This window comes from Drosophila arizonae, chromosome 3 (assembly GCF_054131065.1).
Source record: "Drosophila arizonae isolate 15081-1271.41 chromosome 3, UAZ_ARI_1.0, whole genome shotgun sequence".
In the NCBI taxonomy this organism is placed as follows: Eukaryota; Metazoa; Arthropoda; class Insecta; order Diptera; family Drosophilidae; genus Drosophila; species Drosophila arizonae.
In genome coordinates this window covers 31,644,889-31,668,844 of record NC_142923.1, presented here as the reverse complement: position 1 = coordinate 31,668,844, position 23,956 = coordinate 31,644,889, and the positions used below count along the sequence as shown (strand labels likewise).

The following is a 23,956-nucleotide window of genomic DNA, read 5'->3' as shown; positions in this document are numbered from 1 at the left end:
CACACAGCCAACAACTTATAAATTACGCTTGTGCAGAATCAACTGCCTGCCTGAAAGTGCAAGCTTTTTTGCAGCAACTCATATTGACAATTGGGATAGATTACAAAATTACTGAATGTAAACAGAAATGTAAATGCCAAGAGAGGTATAAAGAGTGAGTCAACAACAAAAACAGCCGTTACAGAGCGGATCAAAAGTCCACAGCAAGAGAGTATACTTGCACAGCACGAAAAAGATTACGAAAGAGGCAAATACAATAGTAGATAGTGAGAGCAATTATGCACACACTCACCCTGTATTGAATTGTCTAGTGCACCAACACTTCCTAGAAATTAGGTTATTATACCCTGAACCCATTGAAAATGGGAAATCACGGTATAATGGTTTTGTTAAATGTATGTAACAGGCAGAAGGAGGCGTGGCAGACCCCAAAAAGTATATATATATTCTTGATCAGGGCGTCGAGCTGAGTTGATTTGGCCCTGTCCGTCTGTCTGTCCGTATGTATGAACGCGTCGATTTCAGAAGATATAAGAGCTAGAGACTTCAAATTTTTTTCCTAGGTCCGTGTATATCACGCGCATATCGAGCTCTTCTCTATACAGTGGCTCACAGCTTATTTGACCCAACGTAAAATAAAAATTTCATCTGCTTATTACTTTTTACCCAATACAAATTTTTGAAACATTCAAACGTGGAATTGTTATTTGAATATTAAATTAATGGAAAGCATAACTTTTTTATTGATATTTAAAAAACAACACAGTAAGAAAATAACAAAAACTAAAAAAGTCAAAAATTCAATGTCACAGCTTATTTGACCCATTAGTTAATTTTAACAGTAATTTCAAAATTATGGCTAGTTTTTTTACACTTACTATTTTGCATAACCCCCTTATTGATTTTATACAGCCTTAAGTCTTCCAGGCCTTGAAGCCACCAATTTTTGTGTTGTTTCGGACAGGATTTTCCCCCATTCCTCGACTAATGTCGTTTTTAAATCTTTTTTGTTGGAAATATTTCGGGGACTGTGCTTAAGGTTTGAGGTTATGCGGTCAGTTCTAGACCCGTCAAGACTGAACTGATAAAATGTAAAGTCCTCTTTCAGGGCAAGATATTCAGCACTTTGGATAAGATTTTGGGTTAAAATGCTTAAGTACATAATCTTGTCTATGGTGCTTTCAATAAAAGCTAGTTTTCCAACTCCAGAGACAGACATACAGACCCAAACCCTCAAAGACCTTCCATCATGCTTTACTGTGGGTTTCAGGTGCTTCTCTTGCAGCTCGGTATTCGCTTGTCGCAAGACGTAAAGCTTCCCATCCAAACCAAATATGTTAAACTCGTCAGCGAAAATAACTTTGTTCCAGTAGCTGGTGTCCTTGTTTATGTACTCTTTAGCGAGTCGGAGCCGGCTTTCCTTATTTTTGTATACCCTGAACCCATTTTCAATGGGAAATCAGGGTATAATGGTTTTGTTGAAATGTATGTAACAGGCAGAAGGAGGCGTGGCAGACCCCAAAAAGTATATATATTCTTGATCAGGGCGACGAGCTGAGTTGATTTGGCCCTGTCCGTCTGTCTGTCCGTCTGTCCGTATGTATGAACGCGTCGATTTCAGAAGATATAAGAGCTAAGCTAAGAGCGCATATTAAGTTTATCATTAAAAATCGATAACTGATCCCGATCGTTTTTTATCGATAAAAAACCTTATCGAAAACCAGTTATAAAATTATATCTTCTACACCTTTATTGCTAGAGTCTCCAAATTTTTAATGTATACTTATATGCAATTTATACAATTTGGGTTTTTGTTAAAATTTACCCCCCACCCTTAAATTCACCCCCTCACCCTCACTTTTGTAAAAAGCGTATTTCAAATACTAGAGGCTTGTGCTTTGGCAATTACATGCATATCTATGTTATAATCATAATCTGAAAGTTTCATGAAGATCCTACGTCCACAAAAAAAGTTATTAAACAATTAAGTTCTCATAGTAAGCGCTCACTGCCGCCCATGCGTGTTTATGCTTGTGTGTATATGTATGTAAATGTTTGTATATGTGTTTTTGTATGTGTTTGTGTATGTGTGTGTGTATGTGTGTGTGTGTATGCGTGTGTGTGTGTATGTGTGTGTGGGTTTTTTTTTTTTTTTTTTATATTCATTTATTGACAAAGTTATATACCAAATTGCAAGTTGCGTGGTGGCTAGGATAGCGCGCGATGCTTGCGGGACGGCCGTAAAGCATTGCTTCACAAGCACTATGCGCTACCTTAGCATGGGACAGCTCGTCCTCTCAGTCGCTCGACTCTGCGGAGCTCCATCATCACCGTGGCCGCGAAGGTGCTTGTTAGTTCCCAAGCTTCCTCCGATTCCAGCATGGCGTTGACTAAGTTGTCCGCTCTGATGGAGCGGCCCACTGCCTCTCCCAGACGACGCCTCTCCTTCAGGAACCGTCCACATTCGAAAAGAATGTGGTTGGCGTCTTCCACATGCCCTCGCTCGCACCAGGGGCACTCGTCAGATTCCTCGTGGCCAAAGCGCTTCAAATAGCTCCGAAAGCATCCATGACCCGAGAGGATCTGCGTAAGGTAGAAGTTAACCTCGCCATGTTTGCGGTTAACCCATGGTTCAAGCTCCGGGATGAGCTTGTGCGTCCACCGCCCTTTAGCTGAGCTATTCCACCTTCTTTGCCATCGTGCGATGCTGTTCGCCCTGACAGCGTTGAGTCGCGTAGGCCCGTGCGAATTCCGCTCCACGGCTTCGGCGACCAAATACTCCAGTGGCACCATACCGGCTATGACGAGCGCCGCGTCATCGGAGATAGTCCTGAAAGCGCAGCTGACTCTGATTGCGCTCAGCCTGTAGATCGCGCAAATGCCTCGGTTGTAGCTCGGCGTTGCCATCGCTCTTGCCCATATTGGCGCAGCATAGAGGATGACAGACCTAATGACGCTCATTAGGAGGGGACGTCGTTGCTGTTTAGGTCCCCGCGTGTTAAGCATGATTCTCGAGAGAGCTCTACAAGAATCAGCTGCCTTTTTATGCACATATTCTAAGTGCTCGCGGAAAGTTAATCTTGTGTCTATCATGACACCAAGATATCTTATCGCCCTCTTTGACGCAATGGTGACGCTGCCGATTTTTATATTGGCAGTTTCAACTCTTTTGCGACTGCTGACTAGTACAACTTCGGTCTTGTGTGCCGCAAGCTCGAGCCCAGCTTCTGTCAACCAGCTTCGTATGCGATTGATACTTTCGCTGCACATATCCTCTGTATCTTTGAGCTCCTTCCCTATGGCTACGACAGCTACATCATCAGCAAAGCCAATGGTGTGCGCGCCTGCTGGTAGTTCCAAGCGCAGTACGCCGTCGTACATGATGTTCCATAGGAGAGGCCCCAGCACTGAGCCTTGGGGTACTCCAGCTGACACTGTATGAGTTTGGGGACCCTCACTCGTGTTGTATACCAGTGTTCTTCCTCTGAAGTAGCTCTTTATTATCTCTCTTAGATATTTAGGGATATTATATTGTGACAGCGCATTCAGTATCATATCCCAACTAGCTGTGTTGAAGGCATTCCTTACATCCAGGGTCGCGATGATGCAGTATTGCTTCGTCCCGTGCCTCCGTCTGGTGCCTTGAATAGCGGAAGTGGCCAGACCGACAACTTTGTTAAGAGCGTCCGTTGTTGACCGGGCCTTCCGGAATCCAAATTGGTTTGGTGACAGGCCTCCGGCGCTTGCAATCGCAGTCTCCAGCCTAGAGCAGATCAGTTTCTCAAACACCTTTCCCATGGTGTCTAAGAGACAGATCGGTCTGTACGAAGATGGCTCATCTAGTGGTTTGCCAGCCTTGGGTAGCAATACCAGATTCTGGGCTTTCCATTTTGCCGGGAACGTCTCTTGGATCAGGCATTCGTTAAATAATTCGGCGAACGTACTTGGGTGCAAGGCGAGGGCTAGCTTTAGCGCACGATTTGGGATCCCGTCCGGCTTTGGAGTTGTGTTGGTTCTAAGACCTCGGAGAACTACTGATATTTCCTGCTCTGTAACTAAAACAATTTCAGTGCTCGTTGAGCCCTGATCAGCAGACTCGGACTCAGGGGCGTGAATGGAGCTTAAAGTTTCTGGAAAGAGTGTTTCCACAATCGATTTAAGCTCCAGACGATCCGTAGGCTGCACCTGTCTACCTGCGTATAGTCTGCCCCAAGGGTCATATTCGGCTGAGTCGCACAACTGTAAAAAACATTCTCTTTTGCTTGCCCGAATGGCCTTCTTCAGCTGTCTTCTAGCTGCCTGGTAAGCTAACTGTTTCTCAAAAAACGTTGACCTACCGCGAGCCCGTTGGTAGCTTCTTCTCGCCTGGATGCATTTGCGACGAATGTCACCTATTTGCGTATTCCACCAATACGTAGGCTCATGTTGTCGCGTGAACTGCTTGCGACGTAACATGCTGCTATTGCAGGCACACTATATTTGGGCTACCATTTGGCATGCTCTGGCCTCAGCATTACCTATTGTACCCAGAGACTGAATGGCCTCTGAAAAGACCGCGGGATCAAAAGTATCTAGCCGATACGACTCCCTTTACAATGTTGACGCCCTGGCAGGTGGCTCACCTATTGTGAACAGAAGTGCCGTATGATCGCTGCCTGTATAGCTATCGCAATGGCTCCACGTCTATACGTTTTTCCCTTATGGTCTGCTCTAGAAGATCTTGGGCAGCAACACAATGATTTAAGTTAAGCTGCAAAAACCTTAACATTTCATTTTACGAGCAGCTTCACGGTAACTTCACTTGAAGCTGCCTGCTGAATGGTCCGTTTGCTATTCACCTTTCCGGATGCAGAGGCTACATTTTGGTGGCTTGGTGCATGCTTTGGCACTGTGACCCATCTCTCCACACTTGAAATAGGCGCCCTTTAAGTCACAGTCGCTGCCGCAGTTTGCTGCCATATGACCGTAATCGAGGCACTTGAACAGCGTTTAGGCTGCTCCACGGCTCGGATACGGCAAACTACCCATCCTATTCTAATTTTGGACAGCTCGAGCAGAGTTTTAGCTTTCCCAAATGGAAGATAGCCTCAATGGGGAGTGAGCTATCCTTCCTATCCTACCCTAATTGCCTCCAAGATCTCCTCTTTGGTCGCTAACTCATCTAGATCGCGAATCTCAACTTGAGCCGATTCGGTAAGTGTTTTAACAGCTTCGTGCAGAGCCTCAGCGCTATGCTCCGGCTTTCTACTCAGTTGCAATAAAAGGTCCCCCTTAGCTATCTTCCTAATGCCTTGAACGTCGCTGCTCAGATGCTTCAAAATTGGGTCGCTTTTAACGACACGAAGCATGTCCGCATAGCTGCAACCCCCTACGCCTGAAATCGCAATCGCGTCAGTCCTGGGACGTTTTTGCATAGGCTTTCGCCCTTTAACGACTGTCCAGCTGCTCTGGTTTGTCTGTCGAGCGGCCTGGTTTGAAGTTTCAGTTTCAGCTGTAGCCCGTAGAGCCATTGGTTCTTTTGGGTTCGCTGCACTTCTATTGGGCCTCGGCTTTTTTGAGGGAGTTTTCCTCTGTTCGGAGGCAACTTCCCTCGACCGCTTGGGAGTATTGCTACCTACTGTAGCACTAATGCTCGCTGCCTTAAAGTTTTCGCCTACTTTTTTGAGTGGCGTGGTCTGCACCTCACAGTTTTTAACCGAACGGTTGCAGAACGCTTCGGCCGTCTTGTGAAGGCTGACCAGCCTAGCCAGCTCCTCTCTCATTAAGGCATTTATATGCCGCTGACCCCCAAATAAGGCAGACAAACCCTCTAGTGTAGCTCCTATTTGAGCTAACGCTTCTTTTAGTGACTTGGGTGCCTGGCACTCAGCCACTGGAGCCTGATTAGAGGTCGACGGCTGCGCCAACGCCCTCTGTTGTTGCTGCGGCGATCGCTGCAACGAGGAACGACGCGCAAAAGCTTGCAGCTCGTCCTCCATCATGGCATCCATTTCTGCTCCGACTACCACGGCGTGAAGCCTGTAGTGGGCAATGGCTACTAATATAATCTGAGTTTACAACCCGCAGTAACTTAAACTCAACTTGACTACAGCGAGTGCCCGAAAGTATGCACTGCTTTTAATAACTGCTACTTCACTCCAGCAGCTACGTTGCTGTCTTTGCTAAGGCTTAGCAACTCACCAACGTTAGTGAGCAGCTGATTGCCCGATGCAATTTCCAGCACTACTAACAGCTGTTAGAGTGAATGCACCTGCTTTTTATTATTGCGCAAGTGTGACGCCTAAAGTAACAAAATTTACGCGCCCACAAAAGACAAGGAAAGGAAAGAAGCCCTGACGCCAAAACACTGACGCTATCGCCCCCCCCTCTCTTGCACCACCGAATTATACCGCTTGGGAATTCCACGAACCGCCGCGCAGTAAGTCTCTGGTAGTTTTTTTTTTGAGGTCGCTGGGTACGCCGCGCCCACGGCAAACACGTTGACTTCAGTTCTTTCCACTTTCACAGGGGAAAACACAGTTCAAGCTATTGTCTACGATGGATCACGATGACATCGACCGCACTCCGTGAAAACGCAACTCGAACTCAACTCTTTGTGTGTGTATGTGTGTCTGTATGCGTGTGTGTGTATGTATGCCTGTGTGTGCGTACGTGCGTGTGTGTGTGCGTGTTTCTTGTGTAAGCTGAAAGACGCGAAAAATGATTGAAATATCTATTGCTCCAAGGGTTTAGGGGATCTCGTAGTCGAGCAGTCTCGACTAGAGCTTTCTTACTTGTTTACTAATGAAAGGCTTCTTGCGAGCAATTCTACCATGTAAATCATGGGAGTATACGACGAATCGTTTCTGCACCACACGACTTCCCCAGCTGTTGCTCCATCTGACTAGCCAGTTTTGGAGCGGATAACTTGGGGTTTTCCGTCATTTGGCGCACAATGTATCGCTCATCGGTGTCATTGAAAATTTTGTTGGCAGCCTTTCTACCCTTATTCAATAAATCATCCCGTTATGTTTTTATTGAGTAAAAACATTTAAGTTCAAGTCAGGTGCCACTATAGCTAATTGTGAATGATTTTTCATTTTTTTTAATTTCTAAAACATTCAATATAATATGTAGATCATATGCTGAAAGTTTCATTAAATTCCGTTCAGTCAAAAATTAATAAAAAATAATCAAATATTTGGCCAATTAAAAAACGCACGTGCAGCAGCTACAACAGCATCGTATGCGTGTGCACACATACATTCAAACTTCTTCTAGAAACATTCGTTAAATCACATCAGCTGTTAGTTTCGTTTAGTTTTGGTAGATGGCGCTGCAGCAGTGAATCTATTTGAGTTTTGCCAGCGACACTTGCAGAAGTGAGGTGGCGTAGTCTGTTAGCATGACGCTCGATCGAGAAGTCGCGGTTCGAATCCCGATCGGTGCAACTGATGTTAATTTTTATACCCTGAACCCATTTTCAATGAGAAATCCGGGTATAATGGTTTTGTTGAAATTAGACGTCTGCATGAATGGCAAAAAAAGCACATTCAAATGTACAAAGTCATCATTGAATTGAGTGAAAACTTGTACAAAACGAAATTAGAATGAGTGAGCGGCTGAAGTCGTGTTTCTCTCGGCAGCACAAAAATATAGCCGAAAAGAAACGAAGTGAGTGAGTGAGCAGCAGAAGCTATTAAATGTTGTATATTGAAAACATTCGAATATTGTCAGCTGTTTTCTGCTGTGTGTATCTGTTAAAAGAAAGAGAAAAAATAAAGAAATATGTGTGCAATGTATTTTTTGTTGTGGAATTTTTAACATATATATTTATTTCAAGTAATTAATTAATAATATTCGAATTTAAAAACATAATTTTATTAATTCTATCAGGGTTGGAAGCTATTGAACATCGATTTTCAGTAATTAAATTTCTTGCAATTGAAAACGTTCTCTCAGAAGCTGCGCTGCTGGCTGGAATACAAAATATTTGGCAGCTTGTTTTATGCAGTATTGGGAAAAAATGTTTGTGCATTTTCCACCATGCCAAAACGTCAAAATTGGTTGAGTATGGAACATTTATATTTGTATAGCCTGCTATTTCCATTTCAATCTGATCTTTATTGGAGTCAACCTGGGCAGCTTCTATGAACTCATCAAATTCATCGCTAGCTGTTTGAGTTTCAAACGTTTCACAACTTGAGTCTACTAAAAAATGGTTCATAATAGTTTTACAGTCATTTATTGTTGTTTCCTTTTCATTTTGCGAAAATTGTTTTAGCTTATTTGTTGGTGGAAACAAAAACAATGCAATGCTGTGATATTTTGATAAATTTGGAGTAATTGTATCCACAATTTGAGATCGTAGTGAAAACTTCATTGATTCAATTAGTTGAACATCACTGTACTCGGACTGACATTTTTTTTAAAATTATATATATTTGGTAGAACCAAATGAATAGTCGGGCGTTTAACTGCTTCTAGTTTTTTGGAAACGTTTTCAAATGCTTCTAAGAGACAGACTATGGCAGCTAAATTATTTTTATTATTTTATTTATTTTATTATTACTATCTACCGACTTAAGCAAATAGTATACTGTGTTCCATCGTGTTGGGCAAAAGCTTTTTAACGAGAGACCCAAAGAAGAATTAGCTCCTGACTTTTTAAAATACTTCACCAGCTTAGTAGAATGTGATAAAATATTTGCAAGCTCAGGAACAGACTCAATTGATTTCTCGACGGCGTTGTTCAATAAATGATTGACACAATTAATTTTTTCTAAGTTGCAGAAGGCTTTAATCATGTTTGACCCACGATCAGTAACAATAACTGGATTCTCATTTTCGAGGTCACATCCAAAATCTCTTAAAACGTCGGCGATTTTTGCATGTACATTTGCACCTAAACAAAGAATAATAAATTTAAAACTTTTACAAATAGATTAAATATCGATACATACCTGTGCAGGAGACTTCCTTCATCGACTTCATGGCTAATAATCGGTCAACAAGAGCTCCATCCTTAATGTAGTGTATGGTACAGGACAAGTAAGATGATTTTAAAAAATTGTCTGTCCATATGTCACTGGTAATCGCGTATCCGAAACTCTTACATTTTTTAATTTCATCTTGAATCGGGCCAAAGTGTGTGTCGTATATTGCACCTATGTTTCTTGATACAGTTGTTGGATGCGGTAGCAATTTCTCGACGTCGACATTACTACCAAAAATTGCTCCTACTTTAATCAAAAATGATGCAAAGTTTTTGAGTCCGGAATCTTCGACAATTTTAAACGGGCGACAATTTTTTATTACCCATTCGGTAACAACATTAACAGCTTCATGCTTTGTTGCAGAATTTGTTTCGATTAGTAAAGTTTTCTCTGTTTTACAGTTCACATTGTAGCATTTGTGCTTCACCAAATTTGATGTGCTACCTGAAAACTTCAAAACCGAGAAACACATTTTGCAAGAAAGAAGGCCATCGAACTCGATTCCACATTCGTTTTTTATTTTGGCAAAATATCGCCACACTTCGCTTCGTCCGCTTTTGTCTGTTAAGCTGTACACTCCACTTTGTATCATTTTTTTTATTTCGTCGCTTTTAAGCAACGCACTCTCCTAAATTTTATATATTGAAACCAAATAAATATTAAATCTGCAAATATCAACACAGGAAACATATATGGACGGTCACAACTACACATTTTGTTAGTAAAACTAAAACACAAGCTTTAAACAAAACAAAACACAAAAACAACACGCTGGTATTTGCCGAAAAATACATACATTTTTTCCTGCAGGTTCCGCTTCCATTTCGCACGTCTGCTCACAATTTCTCAAACCACAAAATGAATACACAAAATATTCTTCGAACTACTTGAGTAGTTCGAGCGTTTTCGAAGTTTTCATTTCACTTTGCTCTTCTTTCGTTATACTCAGTTATTCGGCATGAGACACAACATGTTCGTCTTGCGAAACAGTAGTATACACATTCGTCTCTTTCTGTCCTTTTCACTCAATCATATTCCACTCAATTCGAATGTACTCAATGTGGCTTTGTTATGAATGTAATCATGCAGACGTCTAGTTGAAATGTATGTAATAGGGAGAAGGAGGCGTGGCAGACCCCACAAAGTATATATATTCTTGATCAGGGTGACGAGCTGAGTTGATTTGGCCCTGTCCGTCTGTCTGTCCGTATGTATGAACGCGTCGATTTCAGAAGATATAAGAGCTAGAGACTTCAATTTTTTTTTTAAATGTCCGTAATTACAGCGCGCATATCAAGTTTATCATTAAAAATCGATAACTCATCCCGATATTTTTTATCGATAAAAAACCTTATCGGAAACCAGTTATAAAATTATATCTTCTACACCTTTATTGCTAGAGTCTCCAAATTTTTATTGTATGCTTATATGCAATTTATACAATTTCGGGTTTTGTTAAAATTTACCCGCCACCCTTAAATTCACCCCCTCACCCTCACTTTTGTAAAAAGGTGTTTCAAATACTAGAGACTTGTGCTTTGGCAATTACATGAAGATCCTACGTCCACAAAAAAAGTTATTAAGCAATTAAGTTCTCATAGTAAGCGCTCACTGCCGCCCATGCGTGTTTATGCTTGTGTGTGTATATGTATCTAATTGTTTGTGTGTGTGTGTGTGTGCGTGTTTCTTGTGTAAGCTGAAGGACGCGAAAAATTATTGAAATAGCTATTACTCCAAGGGTTCAGGGGATCTCGTAGTCGAGTAGTCTCGACTAGAGCTTTCTTACTTGTTTTTAATTGTTTAAAAACATTTTTATATTTTCATAAATGAGTTTTCTATTTAATTTATATTTTTAAATACACCGAAATTGAAATTTTTACCATACTTAATGTGCGTTTTTAATAGTTTAGTTATTCTAGCAGATTCTTAGAATCACATCAGTAGTTAGTTTCGTTTAGTTTTGGTAGATGGCGCTGCAGCAGTGAATCTATTTGTGTGTTAGCTGCATGACGCTCGATCGAAAAGTCGCGGTTCGAATCCCGATCGGTGCAACTGGTGTTAACTTTTTTAATTGTTTCAAAATATTTTTCTATTTTATTAAATGAGTTTTGTATTTTATTTATATTTTTAAATACACCGAAATTGAAATTTCAGCCATACTAAATGGGCATTTTTATTTGTTGGGTTCAGGGTAGTATCGAGGTAGTATCGGGTAGTCGAGCACTTTCGACTAGAGTTTTCTTACTTGTTTACTGTAGATTCGGGTAAATTAACGACCTCTGCAATTTTTCGCCGCAAAATTTCATTATAAAAGTGGTGGTCATTATAAAAGTGTGTATATTGTTGTGCGTTTTCCAATTTTTGCAAACACGTGTTTCCTTAACAAAATCTCACTTTGAATGGTAAAAATACTTCAGCTTCACATTGCGAATTCAATAATCAAAACAAAAACTGAAATAGTACCTTTAATTTCCATTTTACACCAATATACCTGTTCTTAAAAAAGTGTGGGTCAAATAAGCTGTGACATTGAATTTATGGCTTTTTTTAGTTTTTGTTATTTTCTTACTGTGTTTTTTTAAATATCAATAAAAAAAGTTATGCTTTCCATTAATTTAATATTGAAATAACAATTCCATGTTAGAATTTTTCAAAAATTTGTATTGGGTAAAAAGTAATAAGCAGATGAAATTTTTATTTCACGTTGGGTCAAATAAGCTGTGAGCCACTGTATATCGATAACTACTCCCGATATTTTATTATCGATCAATAACCTTATCGAAAGCCAGTTATTTAATTATATCTTCTACACCTTTAGAGCTAGAACTTGCAAATTTTAAATGTAGACTAATATGTATTTTATATAATTTCGATTTTTTTTGTAATATGCCCCCACCTCTATATCCACCCCCTCATCATCACCTTTGTAAAGGCGTATTTCAAGTACTAGAGACTTGTACTTTGGAATTTACGTTCATTTTCATCATATGATTACGTTATAAAAGTTTCATTAAGATTGTACGTCTAGAAATTAAATTATTCAACAAATAAATTCTTATATGTTGCCCACACTACAGCGCAGCCCAAGCGCAGTCGCTGCTTACTGCGCAGTTAGCAGAGCGCGCTCTAATACGTGCGTCTGTATATATGTGCCGAAAATAAGTGCAGAGTGATGAGAATATCAGTTAGAGGGTTTAGGGTATCTCCTAGTCGAGCAGTCTCGACTAGAGTCTTCTTACTTGTTATTTATTGTATTATGTTATGGCGAAGACTTTTACCCAATTACTTTGCAAATCACAGAAGTAATCCATAATGTTGCCAACAATTGTCCAACGATTGGATTGGAACAATTTATTTGTACTTGCTTTTTATACCCTGAACCCATTTTCAATGGGAAATCAGGGTATAATGTTTTTGTTGAAATGTATGTAACAGGCAGAAGGAGGCGTTGCAGACCCCACAAAGTACATATATTCTTGATCAGGGCGACGAGCTGAGTTGATTTGGCCCTGTCCGTCTGTCCGTCTGTCCGTATGTATGAGCGCGTCGATTTCAGAAGATATAAGAGCTAGAGACTTCAAAGTTTTTTTAATGTCCGTAATTACAGCGCGCATATCAAGTTTATCATTAAAAATCGATAACTCATCCCGATCTTTTTTTATCGATAAAAAACCTTATCGAAAACCAGTTATAAAATTATATCTTCTACACCTTTATTGCTAGAGTCTCCAAATTTTTAATGTATGCTTATATGCAATTTATACAATTTCGGTTTTTGTTAAAATTTACCCCCTCCCTTAAATTCACCCCTCACCCTCATTTTTGTAAAAAGCGTATTTCAAATACTAGAGACGTGTGCTTTGGCAATTACATGCATATCCATGTTATAATCATAATCTTCATGAAGATCGTACGTCCACAAAAAAAGTTATTAAGCAATTAAGTTCTCATAGTAAGCGCTCACTGCCGCCCATGCGTGTTTATGCTTGTGTGTGTATATGTATGTAATTGTTTGTGTGTGTGTGTGTGTATGTGTGTGTATGTATGCCTGTGTGTGCATGCGTGCGTGTGTGTGTGTGTGTGTGTGTTTCTTGTGTAAGCTGAAAGACGCGAAAAATTATTGAAATAGCTATTGCTCCAAGGGTTCAGGGGATCTCGTAGTCGAGTAGTCTCGACTAGAGCTTTCTTACTTGTTAATGAATTATTTTTATAGAATTATTGACACGTCACCTTTTCCCTTTAAAGCCGTGAAGAATGTGGGTCCTTGCTCGGGCACCAGTTAAGCGCCCCCACACTAAAGTACTAGTGATTGGGGACGCTGTGTTGGGTTCTTGTGAATATAAACAACTTTGTGTTCAATGAAATACTACATTTTATATAATTTAGTTGGGTTCTTGTGAATATAAACAACTTTGTTTTTAATGAAATAATATATTTTATATAATTTATTAACAATAGACAATAAACTCTCTCTAATCACAATGTGAAGTGCCCAAATCAGTTCTACTGGTTGAGTTCTCCCCTTGAATGTCTAACTGGACTCTATAGCCTCCTTAGATTGTCGATAGTCTTAACTTACACAAATACAAATGAGCGCGTGTATAAGGCTGGAATGCATGATGCTATGTGTGCAGACTTATATACACATATTTACATATGTATATACATATATATGCATAGGGGTAATTTATTTGAGGGCTATTTAAGAAGAAGCGAATTTAAACTTATAAAATTATTCGACTAAGAAAAAGAAAAGTATTAAGTGACATTCATTCAAGCTCGCACCTTCCCAATAAAATATCTATTTTATAAAAAACGAAATATGTACCTCCCCTACTCTAACATAATATTAATCATGTAAGAACGCAATCCAATTTGTGTTTTGGTATATTATGAGTATATATTAAAAATAATGTTAATATATAAAATTTAATAAGACTAATTAGAAAAAGGACTAATTATTTTTATTTTAGGTATCAGTTCCACAAACCGGTCAATTAGCACTAGATCTAATGTGCGGAGCTTATCCAGCATCACGATGTAGTCCTACAAAGTGGTTCAATTATATGGGAGATGCAAATAATATATATGTTCCATTCCAAATAACATATATTCAGCATTCAACAAACTCGACAAAGAATGGGATTACTCCAATTAATCCAAAAACAACACCCTGTAATGAATCTGTAAATGTAAGTTTTATACAAAGAGTTTTAGGTTTTGTTTTTTTGTACACACAATTTGGCATATGTGGGCTAACCTGAACAGAAACATTTTCAGGAATTGATTTTCACCCACAATAAAGACCGTAAGATCTAGACTTTTAATTAAACTTATAAATATTGTCTAGAAATTAAAAATTTCTCGCAGTATTCGAAGTCGAATAAAAGATAAACAACTGAGAAAGGCCTAATCGAGACTGTTAGACATCGAGATGCCCCGAACCCAATAAAATATTGATATTCCAATCATTCTGCACTTCCTTCACATACAAACTCACATGAACCCATACAGTGGCTCACCGCTTCTTTCGTGCAGCGGTATAGTACAATTAAAGCCGTATTCCCGCTAAACCAGTAAAGTTATGCAACAAATTTAAATGGGGTCAAATCTATCAGTCATTCATTATGTATTAACTCACTTCATTATTTTTGTGCTCTAACAAATAACATTTAAAACTAAAGAAAACTAAAATAACTGGCCTTTTCCAGTCGACAGCGACTACGCTTGGGCTGCAGTACGGTTTATATATAGGAACTTATATATTATATATGTATCTCTTCTCTTTCGGATATGAACGGGTATATATATGTAGAAAAAAGATTTGTACTCTTTTTTCTGTTCCTCTGTCTTTATTTCTATTATTCTTACCGATATAAAAACAGTTAATATCGGCGGGACTAGAACTTCTAACATAGCGTGCATCGGCTTAGCCAGTGCCGCTACTAAACTCCTCGATGTCATAGTAGTAAAATCGAAAAACTTCTGAATTTATAAACAATTCAAAGACAATGCAAACACAATCAATCAATATTTTTAATTCTAACAATATGCTAGGATACGTACACATTTCAACAAAAATTCTATAAAGGATATGTTGAGATATCGAGATTTTTCGAAAAGCTTTAAATTATTAAACGATTGAATTTACTTAACGATTAGTTTATTTTTGATTATTAGAGTTTACAGAGTTTATGTGATAGACTATGTATGTAATAGTCAATTTAACAATGCATTTGCTCTAAACAAGAGTTAATTGCATACTAATTTCAATGTCCGCGAGCCGGCTGATTAAGCTGAGTCGCTGCGTGGGAGAAAGAGACAACGCAAAAGGGAGAGCGTGATATCCGTTACAAATTCTCTTAAATGCTAAAATAGTCTGTGAACAAGAAAGTTTGTGGCGTTGTCCGACCAGATTTGACTTGGCCTTCCTTTGGTGCAATATAAATGCAGGCTCCGTATGCCTCGATGCTGGCATCGCAGAATCTGTGGACCTCAACCTTCGATCCTGGTATAAGATAGCCTGGGAAATGCACTACTAAGACAAAGTTTCTGCAAATGTCTAGCCATGCAGTGTGACATGCAGACGGAAGACTCTCATCCCAATCAAGTTTAGGCCTACAGAGTTGTTGCAGGAAAATTTTAGCCTTCGTTATTACTGGGCTGAATTCAGGGCTAGATACTAGAAAAGAAGTTGATCAGATACTGGATCCCATGCAAGGCCAAGTATCTTTGTAATGTCGCTGCCATCATTGAACCTAATGAGCGATTCCTTGTCGCAGTCTGTTACGCCGTCCAGTACCATGGAATGGCTTGAACACCACTTTCTCAATTTAAACTTCCCACATGCCAAGATTCCAGCTGTCTCTTGCATAACAAGTCTTACTTCTTCGACTGAATTTCCTCCACAAATCAAAACGCACGCATATGGACATTGAAGCTGTCGGATAGCTCACGCAGCTTGGTTATGGATCCATTTTCTACCCTTTTGAGACCTAAGATCTTTACGATGTGGGCCTGGAAGATTAAACGTCGGTTATCATATCTTTGCTTCAATAAATTTATGGCAATTGTATAATTATCATTAAAAATATGCAAAGAGCGAACCGTATCCAACGCTGCGTCTTTCCATATTGCTGATTTCTGACCGACTTTCAATGATTGTAGAAAACATTGAGTAGAAATCAGCCCAATTAGCATATCCACCGCTGAACGTAGGTAGCTTTAATGGCGGCAACGCAGGTGCGGAGTGCATTCTGGGAGCGGATGCGCGAGGAGGGTCACTTGGACGACTAAACGTGGAACTATGATGCACTTGAGCAGTACGACTTTGAACATTATTGTTGACTGCATGACCATTATTAAATCATCAAAGTCATTGCGCAAATCGCTAGACATCTCAGTAAAATCGAGCTTCTCTAGACATTCCTGGGCCTTGCTAAAGGAGTGGCTTAGCTTGTCGATATGCTCCAAAAGAATATTTAAAGTGCTGTCACAGTGATCGGCAAGAGCATCTGAATCGACCTTGGCTTGTAGCTTTTTTACGCGTTCAAACACCGACTGTACCTTGAGCTTATAAAACCGCACGCGATCTTCGGGAGCAACTGCACTAACATCTAAATTCGCCATGACGAGTACAGCACAAGAGTAACATTATAGAGTTCAAGTACAAGAGTAAAATAAATGTACTTGCACTTGCAACTTTAATAAACTGTCATAGAATTATATTATGGTACTCAAATAATGCACGCGTATGAATTGCTGCAAACCGGTACGATTATTATGGACGCGCTCGTATCGCAGCCGAGGCGAAAGAGTGCAATAGCAACGAAGAATAACGGCAAGCATGTAATTACACTGTGCTTATGCAAACTTAATCACTTATAGATTGAAGCTATAGAACGCACAGTCACTAACCATAGACACAGTTCAGAAATTAGCTGATTCTTTATTAGATTGTCACTTGCAGAATTTTTCATACAGGCACTGCTTTTATGGACACCAATGTATTGCAGACCGAAATGAAAGAGTGTCTGGCAAATTCGCAAAGTAACGGCACGCAACTAATTGCTATATACACTGCTTATGCTCACGGATGAATGAATGCATGTATTTGATGCTGTCAATATATACATATATGCAAATATATAGAAAGAAAACGAAAGAGATCACGTCAGGGTCACCAAATGTTGAGCTATCTAGATTTTTCGAAAAGCTTTAAATTATTAAACGATTGAATTTATTTAATGATTAGTTTATTAACGATCATTAGAGTTTACAGAGTTTATGTGATAGACGCGAGCAAGCGACTAGGCTGTCGTGCTGTACTTGCTACTTTGTATGTAATAGTCAATCTAACACTGCATCTGCTCTAAACAAGAGTTAATTGCAAACTAATTTCAATGTACGTGAGCCGGCTGATTAAGCCGAGCCGCTGCGTGGGAGAAAGAGACAACGCAAAAGGGAGAGCGTGATCTTCCTTAGCCCAACAATACGCATTTAGGACTCTGTGGCTGACTTGGCACAGCGACAGCCAGTGAAGTTTTCCCAATTCTTTTCCTATTATCCTGAGCTACCTTACGACTTGGAACAGATGATTCTTCAGCACTTAAATGCTGATACCGTCTGTTTAAGGCAGCTTCACAATCTTGCAATGGAAGTTTATTGTAGTCAAGATTCTCTTCCCACCTAGAGCGCGTGCCAGCGTCCGCTTTCATCATTACTAAATGGATGAGCATGGCATTCGAAATCTGCTTATCAGATCCTAGCGATAACAGAGACTCGTAAATGGCACGTACTGAGTCAATCAGCATGCACAAAGTTTACGCTGATGGTTCAAACATGTGTGGGAGGTCAAAAAGTTTCGAAATGCTGAAAATTTAAGACACTGATTGTCGCACACATTTTTTAAAGCAGCTAACGCTTCCTTGTCCAAGCATGACAACAAGGGATTAAACTTTTTTATACTTGATAGCCCTGGCTCGTTGTCGACTAAACTCTCAAAAAATCCGATGAAATTCTTATATTCCGAATATTCACCGCCAAACCTTAGCAATTTTATATTCGGTGGATTCCTATTGGAATTGTAGAGTTAGCGGCGCACTCACTTTTAGGTTGGCTATCACTACCTCGCTTCATTAGAAGTGCCTTTGTTGACACACACAAGTCCTCTAACATTGACCGAGGCACTAACTCTGCGTTAATGTCGTCCAACTCTTGTTGTGTTTTAAAGGTCTTTTCTATGTAGCTCTACTGGTTTAGTGTAATCTTTCAATGAGAGTTATATCGATACCGATTCCTTCCTCGCTTGCCAGTCGTGAAGCTATAAGTAATGCTCAGTTGAAACCAATTTCAATCGAAACAAATAAAAGTTAACTTATTGTATGACAACAAGCGCAGAGCAAGTCAAGAATGTTAACAAATGCGTGCGATCGTAATAAATCTCAATATATTACGCTGGCAGTGTTAAACTATACTTGAGTGACTGTTACAGACAGCTGTTAACGATATAGCGAAGACAACAACCAGAATATTAGTGTAAGTGTTCTATTGAGTGAAACTTAACTGTGTAGAGCAATTGAGTGCAATGCATTCACACATACACATGCACAAGCGAGAGCGCGCCGGTATGTGCAAGTGAGAACGCAACGATATTGCAAGCTAAAATGCCAAATATTAGTGCAGATCGAGCTCATACGATGATCGCAAAGTGAGAATGGAAGTTTTAACCGACAATAAATCCAAGTGGCGAGAGCAACTAGTGAGCGCAAAGCAAGAGCGCTACAGTGTGTGCAAGCAAAGGTGCAAGCGATATTGCAAGTAATCATGCAATGAGCGCAAAGTGAGCGCGCACTAATATGTGCATCGAGACAGTAAAACGAGAGCGCAACCATATGTGCAAGCGCGAATGCAAACGATATTGCAAGCGAGCTAACAAATGATGAGCGTGAAATAAGAGCGCAATTTACTGTGTAAGCGCGAGTGCAAACGATATTGCAAGCGCGCATGCAAATGAAGAGCGCAAGGCAAGAGCGAAATTATCTGCGCAAGCGAGAGCGAAATTATCTGAGCAAAAAACTGTAACACATTAACGGCGCCAAAGAAAGCTTGGATTATGCAAGGCAACAATATGCACCTTATTTTTTATACCCTGAACCCATTTTTAATGGGAAATCAGGGTATAATGGTTTTGTTGAAATGTATGTAACAGGCAGAAGGAGGCGTGGCAGACCCCACAAAGTAGATATATTCAGGGCGACGAGCTGAGTTGATTTGACCCTGTCCGTCTGTCCGTATGTTTGAACGCGTCGATCTCAGAAGATATAAGAGCTAGAGACTTGAATTTTTTTTCCGTGTATAGCACGCGCATATCGAGTTTTGCTTTAAATATCGATAAATTGCGTCGTTATTTTGTTATCGATTAAAAACATTAAACATATATGTATGCGTGTGTGTGTGTGTGTGTGTGTGTGTGCGTGTGTGTGTGTGTCTTGTGTAAGCAGAAAGACGCGAAAAATGATTGAAACAGCTATTGCTCGAAGGGTTCAGGGGATCTCGTAGTCGGGCACTCTCGACTAGAGCTTTCTTACTTCTTATTAGTTGGGTTTAGGGTAGTATATAGTCGAGCACTCTCGACTAGAGTTTTCTTACTTGTTTTGTATTTATTTTCTTTTTAAATAAGCTCAACACAATTTACATAGGCATAGATCATACATACAATAATATTCTGTATGTCCCAAGAAACGCTTATATTACTTTATCATCTATATGCTCTATGTATATTTATGTACTTCCCTGATTATTCACAAAGTCCATAATCCAGCTTCCTTCGATTCCAAAGAGTCCACCCGAGGGTGCCAAAAATGTCCTGCCAAAAGGAGTCTGGTCCTTCAATGGACCAGGGTATAATATATAATTAAATATGTAGACTGCAACTTACGGTCTCTTTGAAATTAACACAAACGAAGTGCTGGCACCAGTGTTTCAATTTGTACTGCTTATTAGATCAAATAACGCAAGCGCAGCTTGCATAGTGAGAGCGCATAGCATTTAACAAACTTATTAATATCTACGATCATCTCTTTGGTTGAAAATGTGTTCAAACTAATTTTAATTATATATTATTACTGTATTTTATCGATATATGCATTCATAAACATGAATTTGTATAATAATATACATATGTATGTACATATGTACATCTGTATGAAGTGGATATGACAGTCTATAAGACCGACAAACGACCAATTTTCGGCTTTACAATTTGCACAGGCCACAAATGCTCACACATGTTTCCAGAGACTGCAAGTGTGTGTGTGCTTGCCCGTCGCGAAATCATATTCTTTATGCGTATCAACGCTTTCATACCCTTCCCACGAATATACATCGAAACGCTACATATTGTTTGCATGAGCCTTACAAACGCTTTTATGATTTAGGTATACCCTTCGTTCAAAAGGAAAGAGCTGGGATCGTCGCCAAAAAATTTCAATTTTTGTGCGCTGCTGAGTTCGGTGATTTGAGCGATCATAGAGAGAGATAGAGAGAGAGAGAGAGAGAGAGAGAGAGAGAGAGTAGGACAAAAGCGCATAGATGTGCTTCGTGTAAGAATGGGACCATTTCGTTTGAGCGCTTGCAGCGCACTGACTTTGTCGTGCAATATTTTCACTGCTCGAACCTCCGGCGACCGAGCCGAGCAAATACGAAGTAAAGTGGTCGACCAACTTAACATTTTCTGCTGTAGAAAAATTTGTTCTACATGTCTAGTCTATGTTTTCTCTGGTCAGTGGTAATAGGCAGAAGGAGACGTGGCAGACCCCATAAAGTATATATATATTCTTGATCAGGGCGACGAGCTGAGTCGATTTTGCCCTTTCCGTCTGTCCGTCCGTCCGTCTGTCCGTCTGTGCGTATGTTTGAACGCGTCGATCTCAGAAGATATAAGAGCTAGAGACTTAAAATTTTTAAATTTTTTCCTAGTACAGTACATTTTTTCCTAGTCCGTGTACAGCACGCGCATATCGAGTTTTGTTTTAAATATCAATAATTTGGCCCGTTATTTTTTTTATCGATTAAAAACAGTATCGAAAACCAGTAATAAATTTATATCTCCTACATCTTTACTTATATGCATTTTATACAATTTCGTTTTTTTGTCAAAATTTACCCCTCCCCTCTAATTAAGTGAGGTATGAGTGTATGTGTGCATATTCGAATAATTATTGAAATATCAGTTGCTCCAAGGGCTCAGGGGATTTCATAGTCGGGTAGTCTCGTCTAGAACTTTCTTACTTGTTTTAAATTAAAATTTAAAACCATAATTTCATTATGGTTTCATTCATGAAGTAAAGTAAAACAGAATACTTGGCGACTTTGAGTACCATTCGTTTCGTTTTGCAGCAATGCTTGCGATGCTCAAACACTTGCAAATATCAGTATATTTAGAAGACGACCGCAAGCGAGTATACCCATGCAGGCCTCTGCAGAGTGATTAGAATATCAGATTAGAGGGTTCAGGGTATCTCCTAGTCGAGCAGTCTCGACTAGAGCCTTCTTACTAGCTAAATGTAGACTTATATGTATTTTATACAAATATGGTTTTTTTTTTAAATTTACCCTTCACCCCCAAACCCTCAAATGACAAATGCATGCATATCCATGTTATAATCATAATGAAGAAAGTACATCCACAAGAAAAGTTATTGAAAAATTAAGTTTCCATAGTAAGGAACCACTGCAGCCAATGCGTGTCAAAGGTGCGTATGTATGTCTGGGTGTGTGCGTGTGTGCATGTGCAAATTATTATTGAAATATCAGTTGCTCGAAGGGTTCAGAGGATCTCGTAGTCGGGCAGTCTCGACTAGAGCTGTCTTACTTGTTTTAAATTAATCAGTTTTCTATTTTTTGTTAATTTGGTAGTAAATTGCTCATAGAGGTACATTTTATGAGCTTGTAAGATATTTCACGGAAATACCTGTATTATTCTTCGTGATCCGATTATTAAAGAGGACTCGAAAAATAACTTACACAATTGAAATACGTATTTTGTAACGCAAGTGAATTACCAAATATTAATATGAAAAATACTTTAGTCCAGCCAAAGAATAAAAATCTGCCATCCTAATAATTATATAGAACAAGTAGGAAAACTCAAGTCGAGAGTGCTCGACTAGATACTACTCTGAACCAAACTAATAAAAAACACATTTAGTATGGCTAAAATTTATTCTTGATCAGCGCGGCGAGCTGAGTCGATATAGCCCTGTCCGTCTGTCCGTCCGTCCGTCCATCCGTCCGTCCGTTTGAGTGCGTCGATCTCAGAAGTTATAAGAGCTAGAGAGCTGAAATTTGGCATGCATACATCATGTGTACCATACGCAAAACGAGTTTGCTTCATTTTTTCGATAAATCATCCGATAACTTTTTATCGAGAATAATCGAAAATTTGATTTTGTTTTTTTCAGCCTAATTTGAACACTTTTAGAGCTGGAGTCTTCAAATTTGCGTTGTATATAAAGTTATTCGATACAAAGATTTTGTGATTTACAGATTTTGGATACCACGCCCCCTTCGCCCCAATTTGTAAAAAACTCATTTCAAGTACTAGAGACTTGTGCTTTGGAATCTATACACATATTCACCATATGATTACCCTCTGAAAGTTTCATTAAGATCGTAGGTCTTGTAAGGTTACAAGAGATTTATAAGTTATTACGGGACATACAGAGTTAGAGAAATGGGAGAGGGGGAAGGTATTAGTTAGAGGTTAGGTGGGGCACATCTTGCCGGCCACGCCCATCGTTAGTAGCAAAGGTTAATAAAGCGATAGGAACTAACTACTAATGAGTACACCATTTTCTCATATAAGCTTACTTTATTTATTACAAATCCAAATCGACACCCCTACTACCCAATGCACGCGGCTACTCGCGCCGCGCGCCGAAAATCTCACCTTGAACGCGTCCGCTCACTCCCAAACAACTCTCTTCGCGGCGAGTACCTAAAACTAACTAAAACCCCGCTCGCAGCTTTAGCTGCTCTTCTCCTTTGCCCGGCGCAGCTCTCCCCAGCGTTGCCTTGCTGATCGCGCGCCCTATTCAAATTACGCTTACCCTACGAAACTAACTGCTATGACACTTACGACTACTTACCGACTAATTAACAATGTCTTACAAACTAACAACTTGTTCTACTCATTACTTAACTTAATCGCTACCGACTATTAGCTACAAACTCCTATCTACTACAAATCTTACGCAATGTAAGGTGGGCCGTGGGCGAGCCACCTTACAGTCTACAAAAGAAATTATTCAACCAATAAATTCTCATAATATTGCCCACACTGCAGCGAAGCCCAAGCGCAGTCGCTGCTTACTGCGCCGTCAGCAGAGCGCGTTGTTATACGTGCATCTGGATGCATGTGTATATATGTATGCATAGAAGAAGTGCAGAATGATTAGAATATCAGCTTGTAGGGTTCAGGGTATCTCCTAGTCGAGCAGTCTCGACTAGAGCCTTCTTACTTGTTTAACATCGATTGACTTAACGGAATTTAATGAAACTTCCAGTATATGATCTACATATTCTACTTTGTTAATATTTGACTATATTTGACAAATTAAAAAAAAAAATTAAAAATCAGTCAGAATTAGCTATACTGGCATCCTACTTGAACTTGAATGTTTTTAATTTATAAAAACTTAACGGGATGATTTATCGCTTTTTAAACTTAAACTCGACATCCGCGCTGTATCAGTCATTTAGAAAATTCAAGTCTCTAGTTCTTATATCTTCTTCGGACGGACGGACAGACGGACAGGGCTTAATCGACTCAGCTCGTCGCCCTGATAAAGAATATATATACTTTGTGGGGTCTGCCACGCCTCCTTTTGCCTGTTACAGACATTTCAACAAAACCATTATACCCTGATTTCCCATTTTCAATGGGTTCGGTATGAAAATTACAACTAAGAAACTACATA

General features: G+C 39.6%; 1 protein-coding gene across 4 annotated transcripts in view; it reads left to right on the top strand.

Moving 5' to 3' along the window:
• Npc1a (Niemann-Pick type C-1a) overlaps nucleotides 1-23,956 on the top strand; it is a 70,893-nt gene that overhangs the window by 32,949 nt on the left and 13,988 nt on the right. For 3 of the 4 annotated variants that reach the window (XM_089464659.1, XM_089464658.1, XM_089464656.1), the window contains exon 6: nucleotides 13,949-14,167. The exons of the other annotated variant lie outside the window; for it this stretch is intronic. In XM_089464659.1, coding sequence (XP_089320785.1) covers nucleotides 13,949-14,167 — 219 coding nt within the window. The remainder of the gene's footprint in view (nucleotides 1-13,948; nucleotides 14,168-23,956) is intronic. 4 annotated transcript variants of the gene reach the window in all.